The sequence below is a fragment of the Sander lucioperca genome, chromosome 6 (genome assembly GCF_008315115.2).
Source record: "Sander lucioperca isolate FBNREF2018 chromosome 6, SLUC_FBN_1.2, whole genome shotgun sequence".
In the NCBI taxonomy this organism is placed as follows: domain Eukaryota; kingdom Metazoa; phylum Chordata; class Actinopteri; order Perciformes; family Percidae; genus Sander; species Sander lucioperca.
In genome coordinates this window covers 13326900-13352373 of record NC_050178.1, presented here as the reverse complement: position 1 = coordinate 13352373, position 25474 = coordinate 13326900, and the positions used below count along the sequence as shown (strand labels likewise).

Genomic DNA, 25474 nt, shown 5'->3' with positions numbered 1-25474 from the left:
GTCGCTCAGATGTTTTCAACAGCACAAACTCAAACATTGTGCAAAACATGAACTTATTGAAAATGTATTATTGACACGGTGTTTTGGATATTGTCGTGCAGATTTTTTTTTCAGATAATACAAAGCTTGTTTTAAATAATGTAAAATAATAAAAAATAATTCACAGATAACACTAATGTTAAATTGTACTCGATTGTTTCCATGTTATGTTACATTACACTTGTACTAAATTTCAGAGTGAAATATTGTACGTTTTACTGCACTGCATTTATTTTTGATAGCATTAGTTACTAGTCACTTAAGGCAGATAATGTATACATAATATAGTCAACGAATAAATGATGATGTATTTTTATGGATTAGTCCACCCGGCAGTATATAAAGTAGTTACAAGTAGCATGAACACATCAATGCATCAAGACATATAATCCAATATATATTATTCTGAAATGGGACATTCTGCATAATTAGTACATTTGGGACTTTAAACACATTGTAGTAATTTTGTACTTTTACTTAAGTTTTAAATGGAGGACTTTTACTTACACTGAGAAGAGGATTACTTCTTCCCCCGCTATATTGATACAGTCAGATGCCTCCTTTTCCATTCCACTGCCTCTCGCTGCGTCTTGCCTCCATGCTATGTACCCTCCTGCTGCTGGAGGCAAAGATGGAGCTCTGCCTAAAACCCAGTGAGCGTTTGACTGCGAGAGGGGAAAGATATCCTCTTTGGTTCTGCCCGACATGATGTGGCATCTGTGGGTTGTGTAACTCAAGTGGAAGGGAATTAAGAAGAAAATAGGTTCAGGGGCTCTAAAAGCAGTCACAGAGAGTTCACATGTCTCTCTGTATCGCGGTGAAAATGTTCAATCTGCACTTTGATGTTTGTGCTCTGCGGCCAGATTACTTTCATGGCAATACAGTAGTCATTGTCTAGAAAATCTAGACGTGTAGCACAAATGTGACTTGTTTTATGGACAGGTTATTTGTCAACCCTAATTACGACAGGAGTCTTTTTACAGATGAATATTTGTATTAATCAATAATTAAAATCATTAAAATCATTTTCTGTGCAATTAACTCGGCGTTTAAACACTCCTCACCTGCAGTGCAACATCAGGGACGTTTTGGGGGAAATTATTCATCACCAACACCGATAACTAAGCTGTTGTCTGTCCTTGAATAATGTTTTCTGTTTAGAAAAATCTTCAAGTACCCTGCCAAGCCAAAACATGTGGATCAAACTTGGTTATTATTTACAACCAAGGTCCCTGCAAGGCCCACATTACCCTCTCAGTCTTATTTACTGTACCTGCTGGGCTGTATTAGGCAGAGTCTGAGTCCAGTTAGAGTTGGATGTAATTCTCCGTACCCCGAGCCCAGATGTCCAGATTTCTTGGACGCATTAATTCATCAATGCAGGGTAAGGGTCTTTTAGCAGTCTGTGCTGCATTAGCCACTGTCTCGTAACTCTCTTAAAATCTGGCTCCTGGGGTCAAACGTTTGAGCTTCTTGCCAATTAAGGGCGGTTGTATGGTAAGCAGATCCATTCCTCCTGTGCCCGGAGGAATCACTATGTCTTATTTCATTCTAATTCCACTCTCCATCATGTTTCGGGAGCGGGACATGATGTGAATGGCTTGTGACAGTTCTGACCCATTTGGAGGTCTTTCCACACAGCATGAGCGGGTGCAGCTCCTCCTCAGCCACTCGCTACACATTGGCCTAAATGTTTTTGCGGGCCACATACAGTTTCTCATCTCGCAGCTACCATTTTGGAAACTTTGCAGTGACCTCCTGCCTCCCAGACTGAAAGGTGAAGGCGGACATTTGCTGTAACACGTTCAGACAGAGCAGCAGCTACCAACCTGATGGCTGGTGGTCACACCTGGAAAACACACCATGCTGTAGGCTGGGCATGTACTCTTTAGTATACTGTACCAGTTTATAATAAGGCATGCTTGTTTATTTTCATGTCTATATTTTTACAGTTTTCAGCAGTGATCCAGAAAGGAAATCTGCAGAATTCAGTGGACAGTTTTTCTCCTCAGCATGGAGATGTGTTAACATTCTGAGTTTTATTTAATTTCTTTTTAAATCAGCAGGGGAAAAAAAACTCTGTGTTTGCAGAGTCCACGTGGCCCTGCTTATAATAGTTGTAATAGCTTTATTCATTTTTTTTATTAATGTTAATAAGCATTTATTAATGCTTAAAAAAATCCTTAATTAGGCTTTTATATGGACAACATTTTTGGGCTGCTAGAAATAAAGAAATGATGGTGCTTGGTGTTTGTCCTCCTCCAGCATTACTTTTTAGGATCTTTTTAGCAGCTTATTAATTCATAAGGTGACCCATCCAACAGACCACTCAACCACTTAAAGGGGAACTACGCCCATTTTTCAAAATTCATACATGTTTATTCCTAAGGTCTAAGACAGTTCAAAAATATTAGTAAACATGAACAACTCTCTCCTAAATCTAAAAACCCGAGTGCTAAAACTCTACAGGGAACAGGGAAATATGTTGTAGATGACACTGAGTGCACCCAGGGGAAAGGGAAATGTTCTGAGTTCATGGGTACATTCTCTCTTTCAGAACTAAAAACACTACAATAGAATAAAGCTCATTTAGGTATACAAAAAGGAAATAAAATCCGTGTCCATTTCATTGTCTATAGAGCAGCTCCAGACTTTATACTTGATGACATCACACGTTTGAGACTTACTTCTCTGGTTTCTGGCTTTGAGAGGGAGTAAAGTAGTAGAGTGTTAACAAATATTGACTGAACTTTCCTAGGCCATGGAAATAACACATTGGAATTCTTAATTAAGGCTGTTCCCCTGTAACTTCTGGAAAAAGCCTGCCGACCATCTGCACAAAAATCCACCTATTAGCAATGTATTAACATTTCCAACTGCTGACTGGATGGTTTAATAGAAAGTGAGAAACCTATAACTCTTTGTTATTATTGAATTACTCATTTCAGGCTTGTTTTGGGCCAGATGCTCTGCAGCCACTTTTCATTAGTGGTAAAACTGATGGTAAATGAATAATTGGTTAACCGCCAATTACTGCTATTTCACTTCAAACGGTATTTTAACAGTGTTGCTAAAGCATTTCTATATAGTCCCTCCAGCTCAGTGTTTTGCTGATTTTGATGTTCAGTTTGCTTTAAATGATTACTTAGTTCTTCACAGGTGATGGGTGGACATTTTTAAGTCTTTATTTGACAAATAAATAATATATAAATAATAAAAGACATTTTGTAGATCAAGGACTGTATATGGCTCTCAGCTATACATGTAACTGCACATTTAAAATAACATTACTATATATATATATATATATATTTATTTTTTTTTATTTTTTTTTTCAATGTATATAAATAATTAATACTTTTAAAGAATTTTCTAGGTGGCAGTCACACATAAATAATAATAATAATTTATTTTATTTAGCACTTTTCAAGGATTAAGCACCAAATGCTTTCCAGATTTAAATATTTAAAGAATCAGAAACCCACGTATGCATCTACTGTAAACATATTAAAATGCTGACACAAATTAAGCATGATTTAAATATCTAATGACGATGGAGGTTAAAAATAAAACACATACAATAGTAATATAAAGAGGACATATGAAGTGACGCAATAATGGAAAAAAAAACCTGATTAAGTGTAGGTCATCTTGTAAAATTGAATGAAATTGAATGCTGATAACGTTTTTGAAAGGAAAACAACAACAGCACTTTTTATTCAACCATGAATAAAGCCAGCCACTGTTTAGTGTGTGTGTGTGTATAACCAAATACATATGTGCATGACAGAACATACACCCACACATGAGTCATTTCTTCACCAAATGAGCATCAGCATAAACTGCTTTAACTCTAAAAATCTGTTTTCTTAAATGAATTACAAGAAATAAACAAAAAGTGGCCAGTTGAAGCCCTGCTATAAGCCACCAGGATGCCCCAATCAATCAAACTATCTTCATAAAGAGTTTGATCACAGCCTGTTTGACATTGACTGCATTCTGTATTTGTTTATACTCTTCGGGCTCAAAGGAGGGCAGCATGAGATGGACACAGGGCTGTAGCTATGAATCATGGGCCATATGCACAGGCGATGACTGCAGGGCGATCTACACCTCCATCTAATCGCCACAACATTAACATTAAACCACAACAACCGGTCTTTGTCTGCCTGCCAACACACTTCATCCATCACATACGATGAGTTCTGTGCTCTACTAAAGCTGGGCGATATGAAAAAAAAAAAAAAAATCAAATATCACGATATTTTTGACCAAATACATCAACGTTGATATTGCGGCGATATTGTAGGTTTGACTATTGATGCTTTCACAAAAATATTTACACAATGAGAGTTTGGAAATAATTACCAATAATACAATGACTAAGTGGGTAAAGGCAAATAATGGAACAGCTAGAACAGTCACCTTACTGCAATGCAGCCTTTAAAACCAGGAAAAGACAACACTCGTGTCATATCACGATATCCAACATGTAAGACGATATCTAGCCTCATATATCGATGTTGATATTATATCCATATATTGCCCAGACCTATGCTCTAGCTGGTCGCTGCAACAACAAAAAAAACACTTCCTGAAAAGATTGCCACCGTCTGGCATTTAATCAGTCACATAACACTGTGTAATCTCCCTGTGGTGTACATTATGGCCCTCAGAGCTCAGATGACAGGCCTCTCCCAGTTGGTTCCCGTGCTAGGCCGTGCCGGGCCCAGAGTCATCAAGGTGTAAGGACTTACGGGTGGCCGAGACTAGAAGTAGAAATGGTTTGGTGTGCCAGCGGGGGAGAGGTGACCCCACCCATCTCCTCTGAACTCCTGAACCCCTACTCTCCTGCTTCATGGGGTAAACCTTTTAACACACGTGCCATTCTCCACCGGGTCAGGCCCAGGTCTCCAGCCTTTCACGCGTCGGCCGCTAATGAGGTTTCAAACTCTCAGAGCAAGGTGAAGGGAGTCTGACCTCCACTCACCAATCTGAGCTGTGGCGAGACGGCAGCACTGTTGCTCAAATCACTTCTGACATAAAACCACAGAACAATGTGCAGTAGTCTTGGCACTGGGGATACACTGAGAGAAGTGATGCTCGCTCAAAGGCTCAGTTTGATTATAGAAATATCTACGCTGCTTTTTGGTAAGTCCAATAAGATGTGTGATGTACACTATGAGACTTTTGTGGATTGTGATCAAATTCATGCATGCAAATGTCTTAAATAATTACTCTATAAATGCGTAGCCTATATTTAGTTACGTGTAGCATTGGTTTACCAGCATGTGAATCAAAACTGTGGTTGTTATGGTGTTAAAGCCAAAGAGCTTTGCAGCATCTTTCAATATTTTTTACGTTTACTTACAGAGCTACAGCAAGTTGGCTTATTGAGTCATATTTTGAAGTTTAATGTGAGCTGGAAACAAATGGCCTGTGTGTAAGAGCTTTAAAAACCTGTCCTTTTCATTTTTTTTCAAATTCAAAATCTCTTAAAACATAATAGATAATAGTACAATAGACTTTACTTAGATATTTTGGAATGATAGGAATCTCTACTAGAATACAGTATTCTGCAAGAGAGCAATAATTACAGAAGCAGGGAGCATCGAGAAAGAAAGGGATTTTCAAAGTTTCTAGGTTGTCCGTCAAACTCTGTAACAGATAGACAACTTGCATTCATTTTAAGCTTTTAAAAGCTGATTATCTTAGCCCCAAAATCACTACCATTGAGCATACTTTTACCTGAAAGATGCAGATGCTGCATTCTCTTTAGGTAATCCTTCAGGGGGAAATACATTACAAACAAAATGTGTTCGTTCATTTTTGTTTTCTGTCTCTCTATTAATATTACTATATCAATTAGATACATTCATTTACAATTTAATACATTCATAGATGTGAAATAAAGGTAGCTTTAACCACAGCAAGTTGTATGAATTTCACTCGAGTCAAAAGCTGAGATGGCAGGTACTGTCACTAGCTCAGTGGTATGTTAGCTTTAGCAGGAGCTAAGCTGGTTTCTCTCTCCTCATCTTGATTTGATTTAGCCACCGCTTCATTTCTGGAATGACTTTTTTACCAGGGTGTCAGTTCATCAAAATTGACATTTACAGATAACAAATAAGTAAATAACAAGTTGGACAAATCTAGTTTTAGAAACCCAAAATACAATTATGAACCTGATGGTTCATCAATGAGCATGATATGTTTCCTTTAACTAAGGCTAACCATGGCTATCTCAGAGTAGTAGTTAGGCTATACTGTAGGTCATATTCTTCTAGCTCTGTTTTTCAGTTACTGCAAATTTAAAAAGCTGTTTCCACAGAAATTGTACATTTCCATGGCATCATATTTTAATATAGTATATGTAAAAACTGATTGTGGGCTTAACACAATTTAAAAAAGACCAAATAAGCAGTGTGTTTATTAGTAATGTTTAGTAAATGTTAACACCAATATTAATAATAAAAAAAAACATTAGTAATCATTATCATCTTCAGGGAATTTAAAATGAAATCACTTTTTTTTTTTTTTACTATTTCAACAGTTATGTACAGCATTTATTTATACTTGCCTTTTATGTGATATTAAAATGAGGCTTTATTACATTTAGGCTCAACAACTGTAATGTAGACATGTTTTTGGTTCATGTCTACAACAATAAATCTTACAGAAAAATCTGTAGTCGCCAGTTATTTGTTTTACAATTAGCAGTGGCTACATTTTGCTCATTTGTGATACCACAGATTACTTTCATCGTAAAATATAGTCCAAATCAAAACTGTAAAAAAACAAAAAACAAAAAAATCAAACATAAAAACATTAGCATAACTCTAAGCTTTAAACTAGAAGAGCAGTCGGAGAGCGCAGACCTCTGCCAACGCATGCCATACCTCACATGCAGTGTAAAGTTTCCCAGTGGGGAACTCATTTTTCAGATTATTCTGACACATGACACATGAATGCAGCATAAACGCCCTATCTCGCAATGTAAATGAAAGAAAAAAAAGAATTTGTGTATCTGCCCCGTGATTTGAATCCGCTCAAAAATGTAATGGGTTCTTGTTTGGCCCATGCTACACCCTTCAACAAAGTTTCATGAAAATCGGGCAGGTAGTTTATTTGTAATCCTGCTGACAGACAAACCAACATACAAACCACATGGAAAACATAACCTCCTGAGTGGAGGTGAGTAACAGATAATTAACACACTACTCATCACTGTTTTATAACAGATCTTATTTTTTTATTGAGGAGAATCAAGCTGGGCTTTCCATTTTTAGAAAATAAACCAATGACAATATTACAAATAAGGAAATTGTTACATCATTCACAGGGTTACAGTCAATATACATTTATACAGAAATACAGGATATCCCACATCAGTCACAGTGGTCTGAACCGGCACTGGTCTACAATGTGGGCTTTAGAGGACCGGGGAACACGTGGAGACCCCCTGTCTGTACTAGCCAACAGCCAGAGTGGTAGTGGGAGAGAGAGAGAGAGAGAGAGCAAGGGGAAGAGGGGGGGGAGGGGGGGCAGAGAGGGAACATAGGGTCATGTAGGGGGACACAGGTGGCAGGGTGGCGTAGTGGTACGAACGTTTGTCCAACTGGGAAAAACACAGACTTGTTGTGAGCAGCAGCCAGCGTTTGTCCATCAGCAGCATGCTGAAGTGTCCAGAACACTGGAGTTCTGCCTGCTGCAGCATTCACAGACTCTATATCTGCACCTGAAAATATCTATCCAACAAGCTACATTTGACCAGCACAGCAGTAGAGGGCGCTCTGGTGCTTCGTGCTGCATCCATCAAACAGGAGCCATTTTCTGTCCGCCACAACAGGAGACAGTTAATACATCCATGAGGCAGATCTCTCACTCCGACCATGCTGTAGCAGTGGGTACAGCCTGGCACAGCTCGTGTTTATGCACACTATCATGTAACAGTAACACTGAGACTTAACAGTTTTCCTCCGTCCTTCAAAAATTGGCACACGGTGAGAGCAGGACTGAGTGGTTTTTACTTTGCTTCACAGATGTAAGAGGAGAGAGTACAGTATGTTTTGCTGAAAAATTGCTGTAGGCAAATGTGTGAAACCATCAGGAGAGCCAGGACCACACTGTGTCTACTTCAATTTCCAGAGGAAAACAGTAAAAAGGTTTTTAAACTAGAGAAGCTGGAGTGTGCATGTGTAGATGGCCGATTCTTGGTGCTATAAAACTTAACAATAAATCTGAAAAGTAATGCGAAGTTAATGTTACATAAAGGGCACAGATACCTTTCTGTATGTACAAATTTCCCAGTTATTCAATGTTCAGTTCTGTACCATTTACATTAATGGACAATAATTTTACTTGAATGAAATATTTAGTCTGATTTCAGGGAGGCGATAAAAGAATAATCACCACACCTCCATAAAAACTGTACCAGATGAACTAGTAACTTGGTTTCTATACATTTTCCAATAGTCTCGTATTTGGGCTTTGTCACAGCGTGGGCTTTGGTGTAAAGGAAGCCGCCGGCCTACGGTTGAAAAGCAAGTCAAAAACACTTGAAACACTTGACATAAGTGTGTCAATTAATTCTCCCGCTACGTCTCTTTTGTGCCATCAAAATTACAAGATACATAAATACTTAATGTAGTGCTTTCAAACACTCATTCAATCAAAAAGGTTTTCTTAAAACTCCTTCAGATAAAATGTAAATCAACAAACTAACCCTTTAGAAGGAGTTCAACAAAGAGTATCCTCTTAGCGGCAAGAAAATACTGACAGTATGCAACATAAAGTCAACTTCAGCACTATTTTACGACCAGCAACAAGCATGCCTGCCCACCATGTTTAAGGTAATTCCTTGAAGCAAAGTTCAAGGATAATTGCTTGATTAATAACTCAAAGTCTTGGCAGTGTCCATGGACAAGCATCTGAATGAGCTTTAATGGGACCGGAGCAGAAAACTCACCAGCCTTGTGTATACTTTAGATTAATTTCTTGCTTAATTTCTCACCCATTTAGCGTTTTTTCCCCCGACGGTGGAATATTTGCCGTACCATGAGAAGGCGTACAGCCTCACAAAATAAAACTGATGAGCTGTTTAGTATTGAAGAAATGGAAAGGGATGACAGTCTAAAACACACACAATAGCAGTCTGCATGTTGGCATTAGTGGCATTTAGGTCACTTCTCATTACCTCTCAGCTATGACTAATAGCTCATGATTGTCCTCCCAGTTTCATATAATATAAAAGCTTCCAGGGAAATATCTGTTCTGATGTGTTGCACTGCAGATGAAAAACCATGGAGAGGATTATGGAGCAGAAAGGGAATAAAAATTCCTCCACCCATGTCCTTGTATTCTCCAGGGATAACGAGAGCCAGTGTAATGAAAGGTAAGACGACAGGGGTTTGCAGTAACTGAGGTTTCTCACTTTTTTTCACCCAGGGCTTTGGTGCTAAAGCTGTCCATAGGGACGCCACATAAACCCAGGTCAAACCTGAGAATGTGGTTCCAGCCAACATGGAAGCATTGTCCAATCTTTTTTGTCCTACATACTCAGTGGCATGCAGCATCCAGATAAGACAAGACACAACTGCCCCGCTGATGAGTGTCAGTCTGCTGCTGCTGTTGACGCTTATAAAGTCGCGGAGACAAAAACAGACAACTGCTGGAGGCTGACTGTGTGGAGATCAGTGGGAGCGGCAGACAGGTGGCCGACAGGCATGCGTGCGATCAAGGGGTGGAGAGGGAGAATCAGTGCCTGGACAGAGCGGCTGTGATCGGGGTGCGGCCGCCCCGCTGTGACTGGACACATCTGACCGATGGTTCACAGTTGGACGTCCATGTCTGGCTGTCAGGTCTCAGAGCGGAGCCCGGTAGGAACACTGCACCGCCGATATCATTTACTGGCTGTATACAAAACACCCGCCTGCTTCACCGTCTCCAGGGAATCATTGCATTGCTATGAACTCCATCTTTTCCCACGCATAACCATTTACACCAGGTTACCGGTGGCAACACCACCAATGATTGACCGCTCTGACAGGAGGCCATACAACAAATGCATATACTGTCTATGAAATCAAAACCAGTCACAGGGAAGTGCTGTTTATCTACATGGTTTTGTGCACCAACATGATCCAAAATAAATTTCTAAGCATTGATGGAAGATCCAGACTTTGTTGGAGTCAAACAATAGACTCAGTGCAGAAAACAAAACAAAAACTAAAATAATAACAATTCGATAATATCCATAGAGAAATTGCAAAAATATAGCACGTTGCATTCTTGTTTTTAATTCAACAAACGCCTGATTGCAAAGTCTATTCATGACTCTGTGTGTGTGTGTGTGTGTGTGTGTGTGTGTGTGTGTGTGTGTGTGTGTGTGTGAAATAACCATATGTGGTATCAAAACTTTAATACTTTAAACATAAGTATTTTCAAAGGGAAAACTGGAAGAAGAAGAAGAAATACTGAATATAATGCAGTCACATTATACTCTGTAAAGTGTGTCAAATCCAAGCTCTTACCAAACAGAGTTCTAGTAATTGCAGCAAATCAAAGCACTGTTAAATGAACCACTCACTCAGCATGCTATCAAACACGAGTCCCGACGCTTCGGGAGCTACTGCTTCTTTGTGCACGTGGTATGTGTGTGCGACGTGTGCACATACTGTGTGCACAGACGACACTGGAGAGGAAGGAGGATGCTATTACAGGACATACTGTATGTATGTGTGGACTCCGTTGTAAACAGTCAAACCTGTTTCTTTTAGTGTGAATCTATGTAGGACGTTGGTTTGTTATTGGGTTTTTTTTTTTTTCTTCACAAGCTATTTTTTCCCCCCACAAAATAAGGAAAGAAAGTGACGGTGACAACAACTTAAATGTTCCCTGTGGTCAGCTCTTTCTGCTTCTAAACTGATCCGTTACAACTGTCTGTTTCTGAGTCCTCGCGTTACGGCAGGTCAAGTGCATCAGATATGTACAGTACAGGATCATGATTGGGGTGCAAAAAGGGAAGAGTTCTATTTGGCAGGCTGTGAATATTTCACTGTGAAAGAAAAAAAAAAAAAATTGTCATTTTGTCTATAGTGAGAGGAAGCATGGTGAGACGGAATTCTTCATCACAAAATGTCACACAATATAGAAAATTACTTGCAATGAGAAAAAAACTATGTATTTTTGTTCTTTTTCTTTAGTGTTGATTTCACTGTGTGAATTGTCAGTCTGAATGAATGTGTTTTGACATCAGTCACGTGTTATCAAACGTTGTCCATTTCATGTTTTTTTTTAAAATGTATTTTCTCTCCAGGGTAAACAGTTGGGAGTGCGCGTCGGGTCCCTCAGTCTCCTCTGCGATTTGCCTTTCAGAAGGCCACAGAGAACTCTGTGACTCCTCACGATGTCCAAAATTAAGAAGATGTAAGGACAATATCCACACATTGTTGAGGATGGCCTCGTCTCCTTAACTCTTCTTATTTATTTTTATTTTTTTTATTTTTGCCCTTTTAAAGGGTAGCTTTCCTACTCAGTTTGTCTAGTGTACACGCTTATATCATCTATAAATTTAGATAAACTCCTTGCCTTTTCTCAGGTTTTCTTTTTTTTTTTTCCTTTAAAAAATTCTTTACAAAATGATCAGAAGAAACAAACCAAAAAAAAAAAAGAAAAAAGAAGAAGTTCAACATCAAATGAAAATTGGTGGAAGATTGAAAAAACGTGTTGCTGGTCACCATGTTCCTGGCTCCAAAGACGGGTTGGCTGTGGGCCCTCTGATGCCTCATCACATGGACCTTTGTTTTCCACATCTCTCCACAGCTGATCCCGAAGATGGATGGAGAGTAAGGGTCAGGAGATAAGAGGGAACTGGAGAGGGGAACGGGGGATGAATGGTAGCCTGGTGGGAAGACCAGACACACACAACGCGAAAAAAACATCCACTCCATCCTCCGCACCCAGAGCCGTATCCCAACCGCCTTTTTCCCCCCTCTCTGCTCCACTCGGGAGGGGTCAAACCTCCACCGACTGGATCTGGTTCATCTGTGCCCGCATCATCTGGACGCTGTTGAGGATCTTCTTTTGATGGCCTGCTAACGTCACACCAACCCTCAGGATGTCACTGTGCCGAGAGACAGATGTCAGGATTATGTTACCACAGACTATAAACACTGCAGAATATATCTACTGTACATTATCTATCTATCTATGAATCTATGTATCTATCTGTCTATGAATCTATATGTCTATGAATCTATCTGTCTATGAATATATCTATCTATCTATCTATCTATCTATCTATCTATCTATCTATCTATCTATCTATCTATCTATCTATCTATCTAGCTATCTATTCATGTCTGTCAACAACATAACATAATGGAGGCATGACAGAAAGGCTAGCAGAGAACAGCTGAAAAAAAAAACATACATGAAAACCAAGATGACAGTAAAGTAACAGACATGAAACAGCTGTGTGTTCATCCATCTTTGAGGCTAGAAAGCTTATATAATCACAGAAAAATGTTTTGGATGCCAGTTTAGTGTATTTGTCTGTCTACTGACTCATGCGGTAAACCCCAGCCATCTCATACCACCAAAACAAATGCTAAGAATTGCACATTCACAACATCTCATGGACTCCAGTCTATCGTAGACACAATAGGCACTGCAGTAGTCATGTTATATTAAAAAAATACCAAAATAAACAGCCAAATCCACTCTGTATGGAGGCAGGGGCATCAGCTCAGCAACAGTTTCTTATCCTTTAGAAAATTTAATTCTTCTCTCCTAATTCTGAACCATGAAAGTAATCACGCTTATTGGATTACACATTTCCATCTGTTGTCTTCAAAGAATCGAAGCTCGACATCTCGGTGGGTTAATCTCTGGCTCGTGATACTGTTAACCATCGACAGGAAATTATGTTTATCTGTTTTTTCCTACAGGTGGCAACATGATTATATCTTGTGTGAAAGGAGGCTTTCTCTCACAATACTTTGGCCAACTAACCCCATATTATGATGTTTCCTCTCAATCCTCACACTAAAGTCAAAGAGAGGCCTGCTAGACACATGGCAGGGAATATAGGGCGTTGTTATGGCTTCTGAGCTATTGTGCCCACTGTTCAGCCTTGCAACTGCAGTATTACGATCTGCTAATTACATGCAGTGTAGCAAGCATATTTTATAACAGGCCAGAGGCAGAGTCTGGTGCTGGTTCAGGTTTTAAGCATATATGAGACTAGGCAAACCCGTTTTATGCGCTTGTTTTCCTTATGCTTCTCAGACCCAGAACAGCAGGAATCATCAGCACTTACTCCATGGTCATCTGGGACACCACATCAAATGTAGAAAAGTCAGCGCTGGCAAAATTGTCTTTGTACTGGCCCATCTTGATGGCATCCAGCCACTCGTCCACAGTGCTGAAGCTGGAGAAGTCTGGGATGCTGCGGTCCAGGAGAGGGAGATGAACACTGAGGACACACAAGCGGGAGCCGTTAAGAATAATGATAATACAAACTGGCACTCCTAAAATCATAGACAGCGCAGACCACCTGCATATGATTCAAACATGAATTATTACATTACATTTTCAAAAGGCTAGACAGAACTTAAGAGGATCCCACTGGCCTTATACATGAACCAATATTTTCCAAATTGATTCCTCATGAAGTGTATTTTCCAAATGAAGTGATAGGCTTCAAGGAGCCAATATATCCCCTCAGTATATTTGGAAAATCTGGCCCTTGGTCCTGCATGACACCACAAATGAATGTACAGACAGGGATAATGGAAATCAGAAAAGACCTTTCACTCTCAAAAGAAACTAACACCCAGAGCAGAAACACTTCGAAATGTTTTGTTTTGAAAAATGCAAAAGTGCTTCAATCCAGGTTTCGCCTGAAGCATTCGTGGGTAGGATTTGATCTATCAAACCGAAAGGCTTTAATTTACATAACCACTCGGCGCCAGGAGAAACAAGAGACACTGTGTGTGAAAAAAAAACAAGTCAACTGTGCCATTGATGGCACTTTGGCAGAAGCATGAATTTCCTGTCAGGAAGAGAAAAGCCTTTACATTTAGAGAATATCAGAAGCATTACATTGTTCAAGATATTATCCACATCAATGGGAAATGATGCTCAAACCAGAGGCCTGTCTTGTGGGATGCCTACAGAGACGAGATAAAACACACATGCAGATCCCGCACAGAGATTGAAGGGCCGAGCAGGGAAAAAGAGACAAACACCCATTTAAACACTAGTCTGCACCATATGTTATGACTGCGAGTATTACTGACAGACAATGCGGACAAGAGTAAATAACTTCAAACTAATTTGATAAACAGCCTTCCTGCCGCTCACCCTGAAGATAACGGGGTCATGGCCTTCAGCGTGTTGGGATTGCGGATCATCTTGTCAAGGTTGTTGACGATCTGACTGAACTTGGGCCGGTTGTTGCGGTCCTTCTGCCAGCAGTCTAGCATGAGCTGGTGCAGCGCGCTGGGACAGTCCATGGGTGGGGGCAGCCGGTAGTCCTGCTCTATGGCATTGATGACCTGCAGGGGGAGACAGAGATCTCTAAGGGTTGCTATGAGGCTCTATAAAGAGGAGACCGATTGATGGAGAGGAGAGAGTGGACGATCCAGTGGCAGAAGAAGTATTCATATCCTTTACTTTTACGTGTAAGTAAAAGTACCAATACAAGTAAAAGTCCTGCACTCAAAATCCTACTTAAATAAAAGTACAACAGCTTTTACAGCATTTATGTTGAAATGTCAACTTTTTGTTGAATTGCACATTTTATACTTGTACCCTATATGTACATATTTTGATTTGTGTCAGCACTAGGAAAGTTTTTATTTAAAATGTGTCTGAATAATCCTATAATGGATGGGCCGTATCACACAAAAATAAACCATTCATTCATTCATACAACATGTACTTAAAAGATCAAAAGTAAAAGTACTTGTTATGCCCAAAAATTGCCCTTGTGCCTGATATATTATTATAATGACATTATTAGATTGTTAATAGTTTTGTATCAGTGTGTAAGTAGCATTTTGCTGTTCTAGCTGGTTGAGGTGGCACTAGTTTTAAAGCTTCAGTGCGTAACTTTTTGATATTAATGAACGTCCGTTACATTCAAGCCATTGCCAAATGAGTTGCTACAAAGTTAAATAAGACTATCAGCTCCACACAACTCTCTCTGTATTTCACAGTATGGAAGAGTAAGAGTAAGATTGTGGTGTCCGGCGACTTTCCCGGCCAGAAACTCAAGTGAAGATAATTCTTCTGAAGAGTCCATCATGCCCCACCATAGCTTTAACTGTATATACAGTTTGGTTACTCCAAAGGCTCACAAGCTAAATCAAAGGGGTCGTGAGACGATCAATGTGGTAGGAAAGAAAAGAGAATAAAAAAGTTCTGTTATTGATTTAATCAGACTTTTCTTTAAGCTCTGCTTTTTTATAAGATATAGAATACTTTTATTTTATTCGAATGGAACCGCCTGAGAAGTTTAAAGGGGAAATGTCTCTTTGGTGGAGCTCCTAACAACTCAGACATCTGAAACCCAACAAGGGGCCCCAAGTAGATACTACTCATTTTTTCATTCTTTTCATATTAACAGATCACAAACCGCAAAGATTGAGAACCACTGGTTTAATCTTTTAACTATATATTGATATTATAAGCTTATAATCTTAACTTGACCATTACCCTCTGAAATGTAATGGAGTAGAAGAATAAAGTAGCATAAAATAGGAATACTAAAGTAAAGTACAAGTACTGTAAACTCCACACATATATACAGTACTTGAATACAGGTACTGAGTTACTTTCCACCATTGATATGGTCCAATTGATAAACATCCTCTCATGTTGTATAGAAGATACGAGTATATAATAAATATACTATGCTAGCTTTTATATGCAGTGTTTTGGATAAAACCCCCAATTTAAGTGACGTTGACAACATTTGTGCCTAATATGAAGTAAACATTGGCACTGATGCTCTCTTTTAATTTGAATTTGATGATTTAAAAAAGAACCACATATAACACATGAATGACATAAAAAATCATCAAGGTTAAAATACACAATAAAGTCCGAAGGCTGATTTCCATTGTGGTCCTCTCTCTTCTGAGGAGCAAAAAACAAGAGCATCTGTGCCTCTCACCATGTGGTAAAAACAACTGCTGCAGTCATTAACTGTGTGTTACTGCCTCCGAGTCCAAACTGTTCAATTATAGTTATTACTTAAGCACATGTAAATGTATATATATTTGTGCACAAATCACCACATTAGTTCTCCATGTGAAGAGTTGTTAAACACCAGTTAGGTCATTAAGAACATAAACCTTATTCCACTAACTTCACATTTCTGCCAGCAGTGACCCCATCTCTGGCCTTTACAAAGTATTTAATGCCTCCCCCACCCCTCTATCTCTTTCTCTCTCTCCCTCTCCCTCTCTCTCTCTCTGCAAAGCCACATTAAAGATTCATCTGGCTTGGGCCGGTGAAGTGGTTGGTCGGGGGGCACAAAGAGGTGATGCACGGTTAACAGAGTGAAACAACCCGGAGGACACTTGTGACGAGGACGCACAATCCCCTGCTCATTACCAGGGCCATTAAAGGAGCTGCAGTTCAGACTCAGATTAATCTCGTTCATAAGACCTCCAAATGAGGACCCCGATGGAGCAGAAACACTATCTGGAGCTGCTAATAAGATAACCGTTGAGGTCCTCAGTCCCTCTTAGCACATTAGTGTTCTCACTTTCAATTTGAAACTATTTTCATTATCTCTCTCCCCATAATTTGCTCTCTCCTCCGCTACCCAGGGGGAGATAGGAAATGGAGGCTCCAGTCAAGAGCAGAAATTGTCCACTGAGCACTGCCGTGCATTTCAAATGATCTGATTATGCCTCTGTGGTGAGTGTGGGGGAATTTTCATATAAAACCCATGAGTGAAAGCTGCTGTTTAGCTGTGGGAAAGCAGATATAATGACAAAATGTATCTCTGAGGGGTCTGAGGCTGTAATGAAAGGAAGCAGATACATGTATGTGTGTAGTAAAAAATGTTTAAGGGGGAAATTTGACTAAAGTATATAAAAAATGACCATGGGGAAGTTAAATACATACATCTTGATTGGTCATGTCCCAGTAAGGCCTCTCTCCGTAGGACATGACTTCCCACATGACGATCCCGTAGCTCCACACATCACTGGCAGAGGTGAACTTCCTGTACTGGATAGCTTCGGGTGCAGTCCATCGGATAGGAATCTTCCCTCCCTGCAAACACAAAGAGTACAACCTCAGCGAGGGAAGCGACACCGAAACCCGACCGTCACAGTGTCCTGGCTCCGGAGAGAGACACCGTTCACGGCAACAATGCTGACGGTAATCCAAACTGGGACGTGGATATAACAAAACCCCTGGGAGTAAAGTGTGCTACATTAAATAGTGGGGAAGGAGAAAGGAAAGGACAGGTGAAGGGATGATGTTTTGTATCGGTAGGGAGAGCAGTGTGGGAGTGCAGTGCAGTGTATGTCAGACCTGGGTTAAATAAAACCAAATGGCAGCGCTGGATGAACAGGATTCTCAATCAGGGCAGGTAATAGAACTTCTCATTCACAACATAATTAGAAAAGTGTATTTGAGAAGGCAAGGATGTTTCTCACCAGAGCACTAGTGTAGGTGGGGTCTGATGTATCATCCTCCAGGAAGCGCGAGAGGCCGAAGTCCGACACCTTGCACACAAGGTTGCTGTTGACCAGGATGTTCCGGGCAGCGAGGTCGCGGTGCACATAGTTCATGTCGGCCAGGTATTTCATGCCTGAGGCGATGCCGCGTAGCATACCAACCAGCTGGATCACAGTAAACTGCCCATCGTTTTGCTGTAAAACAGAAATATGTAATGTGATGTCATTTTATTTAAACAGGGACAATGCACAATTAAACATTAACCTTATATATGAACAAGGAGAGATGCATTGTACCAAATTGTAGCACAATTGCTATTTTCCGCCCTTAGTCCCTGGGCAGGTAGGTAAAACAATAAATATTAAATGCAAGTGAAGTACAAAACATCTGAATATACAATTTTACAAACACATTCACACCTAATTTACAATAATACACATGTGATAAAGTTGCATCAATACATTTATCATGGGCTCAATCATTCCCACATCCCTAAAACCAGTCCCCCCACCTCTTCCCAACAAGCTATGCAATCAAAATCCTAACCCCTCCTATTACACACACACACACACACACACACACACACACACACACACACACACACACACTTCATAAATAAATGTGTAAGTTTGTTGTGACAATATCCAGCTTTTTGTCAAGCATGAAAAGGTTTGAGGATGTGTGCATGTAATAAGGTGTGTTGGGAGAGACTTATGGCCATAAAAGAAAAGGATAATTTGCCAAATGAAGTGTTGCGATTGGGAATACAGCACTCTCCTCTAGTGGCTGACCGATGAGCGTAATACATTTCTTTTAAAGAAGAAGCATCAGCCTTATGGATGATTTTAAAGAGTAAGCAAACATTCAAATGCATCATTACATTTTTAAACTTTAAAATATTGCACTTGGTGAGTATTTACAGTTTTTTCCGATTGCTTACATACTGAAATCAAAAGTATTACACAATTATCAAAACCTTACACTCAAGGAGCAAAACATTGGCCCAGATGTGCACCACTATAAGCACAATGTAAATATTTTTTTATTATTTTTAAAATGTTTAGCTACCTGATGATAATTTTATAGTCTTTTTCTTTTTGTATCGTAAATGTCAGATGTCGGATTGTCTTTGTCTCTTTTGTAGTATTGTTTATTTTTTTTGTATTGTTATTGTTGATTTCTGTCATTGTCATTTCTGTAGTATTGTTATTCTCTTCTCTATACATGCTTATTGGCTTGTCTGTGGTGTCTATATGTTTAGAGAATATGTTGTGACAAGGATGCGTAATGAATGACCACATGAATTTCCCCTTGTGGGATAATAAAGTTTACCTTGACAATGTCAGCCTCACACTTCTTGCAAAACAATACACACAGTGATTTGCTAAACACACTTGTATACATTAGACACAGAAGTATATCAATATCATGATGTCACTTCCTTGCAATTCCAAAGCACTGACTGTCAAATGACCACACCTACGAGCCAATCTGTGAAACACAGCCATCAGGTGTGCAAACACACGATTGCTTAATTGTAGACATACCAATGAGGTTTAGGCACTATAAAAATGCAGCAGGTAAGTCTAGTATTTTCTGTACTGTATTTTCAGTTTTTTTTTTCAGTTTGTTGTTGTTTGTCTGTTGTTTCCTGAGCTAACAGTGCTATGTATGCCACTGTAGTAGCATGAAAACTGGTTTGTTTTGTTAAACTGTTTTGTTGTGATTCTCCATATTGACATGTTAACTGATTTGGGTATATGGAGAGAAATACATTATATTTTCCTCAGTCTGCAGCATTGGTCTTGTGTAGTGTTTGGTGAACTTATTGTATATTTGGACTTTCTCTGTGTACTTCATTTACAGTACTCTAATCACTGAGAAGTAGAATTGCTAAAAGTGTTTAAGGTTAGCAACAGCAGTGTGTAACTGGTTCAAACAGAATTAAGTCATATGAAACATGTGTGTTTCATATGGGAACAAAATATGGTTTTAAAAAATTAGTGTATAGTTTTTGCAAGAGTGTTTCATTTTGCAAAGGGTCTAGAGATGAGAAGAGATGTTCTGCTAATTGGGTGCGTGGTTGTGCTAATTGTGTGTCGTGTTTTGAAAAGCCGGTCCTTGTTTTCAAAATAGTGCTTAAGCAATTGAAAAAAAAACTATAACAGTAGTGATATTGTGTTACAATACCTTAAAGAGGAGGTGCTACTGGAAATTCAGGGGCGCCTGACAATACTGTATGTGCATACAATTCAATACTCTAATTTCAGTCAAAGACAGAAAAACATAGTGGACTTGTTAGTGTGCTGCATTAAGGCCTCTTTACAGTCGCCGTTCCCGACCTATCACGCGCCAATGTGACGTCAAAATGACGTAGATCTCTCTGGCGTGCCAGGATTTACATGGTGCACCACTCTATTTTTAAGTCTCTCTTGTAAACTTAATGGGTTAAGAGGAGTTATTTTATGGTGAATGAAAGGCTTGATCCGACGAAGTAGGTCATCGAATCAAATCAAGGCATTGACGTCAATGCTGCTGCCAGTTCTGCCGTTGTTTACCTTTTTTTTCTTCTTCTAGTCCGTAGAAATAGCAAAGTCGGTAGCCTTTCCTCACTAGCGCCACCTCTGTTCAGGAAAAGACTGCAACTAGTGTCGCGACCACCACGCGCAAGTATAGACAGTTATGGCGCTCCCATGACATCACACTGTCTTGCTTTAGGTCTGGAACGGCGAGTCTACTGAACGCTTTAGTGTTGGGGCTGAAAGCAACACAGACAGGGATTGTCTCATTTTTGTACAAGCAAACGATTATGCTATCAGAATTTGAACAATGCCATAATCACATTTAAAACTCTTCACACAGTGGCTTTGAGATACAATATTAAATTGATAATACATTTGATGACTTTCTCTCTTGTACAGTTATTCTTTCAGAACTCATTTATGCAGCTCCTATTAACAAAATGGGCCACTAATAATACAAAACGTCTCCCACTTCACTCCTTTTAGTGAAATTATAATCATTTTATTTTATCATGTCTACTTGTAACCCAACCCACATGTGGCTAAAGTAGAAAGGCTACTTTATAGTATTAGTTTCTGTGAAGAGGCCCTGCAGGACACTAGCAGCCAGGTTTGGGTTGGGCTCATCTGGCCTCGGCAGGGCTAAGCTCGGTCTGGCTGGCTGTCTACAGCTGTTCCCCTCCACGGTTTGGTGAGGGCTTTGGCCTCATGCATGTGGAGCGTCTGGAGCAGTGGTGCAGCTGTGCTTTCCAACTGTGCACACCTGCACTCTCCCCACCACCCACCACGACACCCGGAGAACAGAGGATTCCAGAGAATGGAGCATGGGAGCTGAGGGACGGGTGCGGGGCAGACAGAAAAGGCCAAGAGACGGGAGTGAAAGGGGCCGGCGAACAGGGCCCCGAGCACAGCCACGTTGACAGTCTGCATGACCGCTAGCTCCACTAGCCTATTTCTCTTTCAAACACTCTGCTGCTCATTAGCCGAGCGGATGCTTCTCCTCACGTCAAGCTGATCTTCCTCGCGTACCACAGCAATTAAGCCGAATGCATTATTCATGAAAGCTTTTCTCACAAATACACATTGCCACCTAGAGTAATCTATGTGCTGTGTTTGCATATACTTTAATTGGAAAGATGCCTCCAAAGACTTTGGGTTCAGGTTAGGTAGAATAAATAACCAGGAATTTTTAGAACCATGTGAATCACGGTCTGGCATTATTTATTTGTGTAAACACGTTTTATATCAAAGACCGACTTTCATGCTCTTTACATTTCTCTGCTTATAGTTGCTTCCAGATAACAGTCCAGCTCTGATCGATCTATTTCCTTTTTTTCTGTCTCTACCCTGCAGGTTTTTCTGCAGAAGGCAGCAGGGGAGACAATCCTTCAGAGCAGGCAGCCCACTGACCATTTTAAACAACCGCCCACCAATCACCTCAGAGAAGACACAAACCATGCTCAGAGGCTTTGACACTGTCAGCAATTGTTGCCATAAACTGTCACTGCGAGGTGCCACAGCACAGAGGTTCCCTGGTGTTTTGAATACAATGCGCTGTCAAATATGTTTAGCAAACATCTACATATACACAAACACCCTTCACCATGAGATCAAATTCCAAAAAAAGAGCTGATGCTTTGTGTCTCCTAGGTCGGAGGCAGAATGCAAATAAAGACTCAAGTCTGAGCAGTGTGCTGACAGGAGTATGCATGTCTTCTTCTTGAGGATGGTTTTGATGTAGGCTTGCAGCGCAGGGCTTAAACGGACTATCAGGGCAGGTATTAAACTGGAGGAAAATCGTTTAAAAAGAGGTAGAGGCTGTTTTCAGGCAATTTTATAATGCTGTTCAATTTTTCAATTACAGCAATTTACATGAACTGAAATCGTCCTTAATAAGTGCATTAACATTTACTGTATATATTACACATATGTACCCACAAAACAACACCTTTCTATGGTACAATGCTATTGTACTGTGGTGCACAACACTGTTTAACAGCGTTTTTACTGCAGAAAATGCAACGGCATAAGTACATTTAAAATGTGGCATTCTAACTGCACTTACACTGGCATACTTTCTGTGTCGTATTAAATCGGGAGTTCACATTACATCATTTGAAGTGAAACTAAAAATAAACCTTTTTTTTGGCAGAGATAATACATCCCCAATTTCCATAAATCAGAGGCCCTTTAATGCTCATTCCAAAAATGCGGAGAGAGCAATTATTGAGGATGAAAGCATGCAAAAAAAAGTCATATTAGAAAAAAAATGAAGTTTTTATTTCTCTAACATCTCAAGATGGTGAAAGGCCGTGTGACATCTCATCTCATGGCCAGCTTCATTTTTAAACATCTGACATCTCATTTTAAGTCTTGCAAAGTATTTGAATTATTGATTGGGGTCGTTAATGTAAAAATCCCATGAACTTTTGCGCTCTTCATATTTCCTGTCAAGGAGTCTGGGGGAAAATAAGTGTGTGATTCCTATAAGCATCCATATACAGTGCTGCAAAATAAGCAGTGGACTAAGTGTGCGGTGAATGCAAAGCATAAACAAGGTGAGACCCTGTTATTTTGTGGTTCATGGTGAAGATTCACAGAGAAAATATTAAATATATAGAACAAATCATGAAGAAACTCAATACTAGGGGTATGTGGATACTCTGTGAGTGTTAATAGTGATGTGTGAATGCATAGAGCAGAGAATACCTCTAAGGAACACACGGCTGACAAGATTCTGTCGGATTATTGTGCATGAGTTTATAAACAATGTCAAATTACTGGACAGATATGGGTGTGTCTGTGTGCATAAAGGATATGAATCCTAGTTTGTCAGCTGTCTTTATAAAAACAAGTTAAGTTCTACTTGGGCTGAATGATTCATCTATTTTCATATCAGAATCACACTTTGAAAGAGTGCAATTTTCAATAATAACTTAACAATTAACAGTGTTATAACAATCTGTAGATTGAAAACTAGTAATTGCACTGGCTAAAATGGCAATTCACTGTCTGCTGTACATTTACTCAGCTGTAGTGGATTAACAATAATTCTGCGAGTTGGCGAAACAACAAAAAATAAATCTTGGCTGTTGTCTGGTGAACACTATGCTCTTTATATGGCGAGGGGGGGGGGGGGTCTCTCGTCAATATCTGACTGGTAGCTTGTCAGTTGTCGAGTGTGACAGACAGAGTTGTCAGAAACTCGCATTAAACCTTTAAGATCATCATATAATTTTTCTAAGGGGATCACAATAAAAAGCTCTGAATTGGGATCTCTGGGATTCAAAGCACTGAAGCAGCTCATCCTGTCAGTCTGTGAAGCCAATGTTAGCGTTAGCTCAAGCAGCTCCAGTTCAGAACTTGCAGTCAGGCTGACATCAAAACATTGTCTTGAGTCTGCATCGGTTTGTCATTATCACAGTACCATATGACCAACTACTTTATTACTACATTACTTTTTTCAGTAAATGTTGTCACGCCATAATCCAGTCTGTTAGTTGCCACTGGCTGCCTGGCTGGGCTGGTTGGTTGCTTAGCTTAGCGTCAGAGAGTGAAAAGCGGAGGCATGTGACTGTGGAAACATGCTGCATGAGAGGATCAGCAATTCCTGAGCTAATTGACGTTTCCCTTTATCAAGTTATGTTATTGTAATGTCCGCGTCTTTTATGTTTACCAAATGAACTGTCAAGTGAGTGGCAACGCCATCGGACGCTACGCCGTCGGACGCTGCACCGACTGACGAGGACTCGAGGACTGTGCTGGCTGGCCAGCGGAGCAGCGGAGGACACGGTGCCAGAGTCGGGAAGCAGGTAGGCCCAAATCCTTAACTCCAGTCTGGCGGTCTAGCGTTAGCTGCTGTAGTTTTCAAATGCATGAGTAAAACCAAGCTCTGTTGTAAAAACCTAGACAAAACGAAAGTGGGCAAATCCCAAGATTGGTTATGCAGTGACAATATAATGCCACTTTTTCAATATTATTGATGTAAAATATACAGCTAATGTAATATCTTAATGAATGTGAGTCAAATTGGTCAGTTTTCCAACAGAACACTGGGCCAGTTTACTGAGAAGTTGACGTTTTTCTGACTGACAGGTTTAATAAGAGCCCTGGGAGGACAAGCAACATTGTTAATGAAGAGTTAGATTCTATCAAAGAAACCAAATAAGTTTATGCTTGGCATAATTATATCATGTTTAACACAATTCATACCAGAGGCCTGCAATTTAATTTGTAGAAATTGGAACATTGGTAAAAAAGTAAATGGCTGCGTTTTAGGTTGGACACAGAAACAACAAAAAACATTATGGTGGCTTACTCTGAGGAAGGAGTCCAGAGACCCATTCTCCATAAACTCAGTAATGATCATGACAGGACTGCTCTTGGTGACCACGCCCTCCAGGTGAATGACGTTAGGATGGTCGAACTGGCCCATGATGCTGGCCTCACTGAGGAAGTCTCGCCTTTGCTTTTCAGTGTAGCCAGACTTCAGAGTTTTTATGGCCACAAACATCTCCCTTTTGCCTGGGAGCCTCAGGTTACCACTGCACACCTCTCCAAACTCTCCTGTGAAGACGTAACATAGGAAAAAAAGCAATGGTTCTATTCAACGCAGAGTGATATGAGCGAGTAACAGTACGCAGTTTTTGGTGCATCCATTTGTATTTAGAAATCAAGTTAGACCCAAGCTATTTCACAGTGTTATATTCCATCCACGTTTCAGTCAGATTTTTCCATTACCTGCACCAATGACCTGCTCAATCTTCACACAGGATATATCAATCTCCTTGGCAAACTCCCTCACAGCCTCGTTGGGGTCCTCATATGTGAACGGATCAATATAAATCTTCATTCCTGGAGTCACTTGGAAAAAAGGGAAAAGACTCTATAATATTTGATTCTGAACTCTACATTCATGCACATTAACAATCAATTCACCTTGCATTCACACATTACAGTACAATTCTGTGATTTGTTGTGGCACATTCGGGTGATGAAGGTTGAAAGATGGAGGAGGTGGTGTAGTGTAGAAATGGTGGTTATGACTAGTGCCTCATGGCTACTGTGTGTAGCTATTCAGCCAGCAAGGACATGGTAGTGGCAGTATTTTAATTTGTGATAAGGCAGGTTAATATATATATATATATACATATATCTCATCTCCTGTGAGTCATAGTGCCATTAACACACAGGAGAGAAACCTGGGC

The 25474-nt window shown here is 39.9% G+C and overlaps 1 protein-coding gene and 1 long non-coding RNA gene across 6 annotated transcripts in view; one reads left to right on the top strand and one right to left on the bottom strand.

The window, feature by feature from the left end:
• The first annotated feature begins 10643 nt into the window (after positions 1-10643).
• LOC118495259 lies at positions 10644-11710 on the top strand. The gene is made up of 2 exons (XR_004897600.1): positions 10644-10772; positions 11357-11710. It is a non-coding gene; the product is annotated as an uncharacterized LOC118495259 (long non-coding RNA).
• ephb2b (eph receptor B2b) overlaps positions 10817-25474 on the bottom strand; it is a 138819-nt gene continuing 124161 nt past the window's right edge. For 2 of the 5 annotated variants that reach the window (XM_031302012.2, XM_031302013.2), the window contains exons 10-16: positions 25008-25130; positions 24586-24833; positions 17724-17939; positions 17185-17334; positions 14407-14600; positions 13361-13516; positions 10817-12163 (exon numbers count right to left, since the gene is read on the bottom strand). In XM_031302012.2, the coding sequence (XP_031157872.1) occupies positions 12055-12163; positions 13361-13516; positions 14407-14600; positions 17185-17334; positions 17724-17939; positions 24586-24833; positions 25008-25130 (1196 nt within the window). In that variant the 3' untranslated portion in view covers positions 10817-12054. Of the gene's footprint in view, positions 12164-13356; positions 13517-14406; positions 14601-17184; positions 17335-17723; positions 17940-24585; positions 24834-25007; positions 25131-25474 lie in introns of those variants that run through there. The other 3 variants (XM_031302014.2, XM_031302015.2, XM_036002118.1) reach the window with 2 other exon arrangements.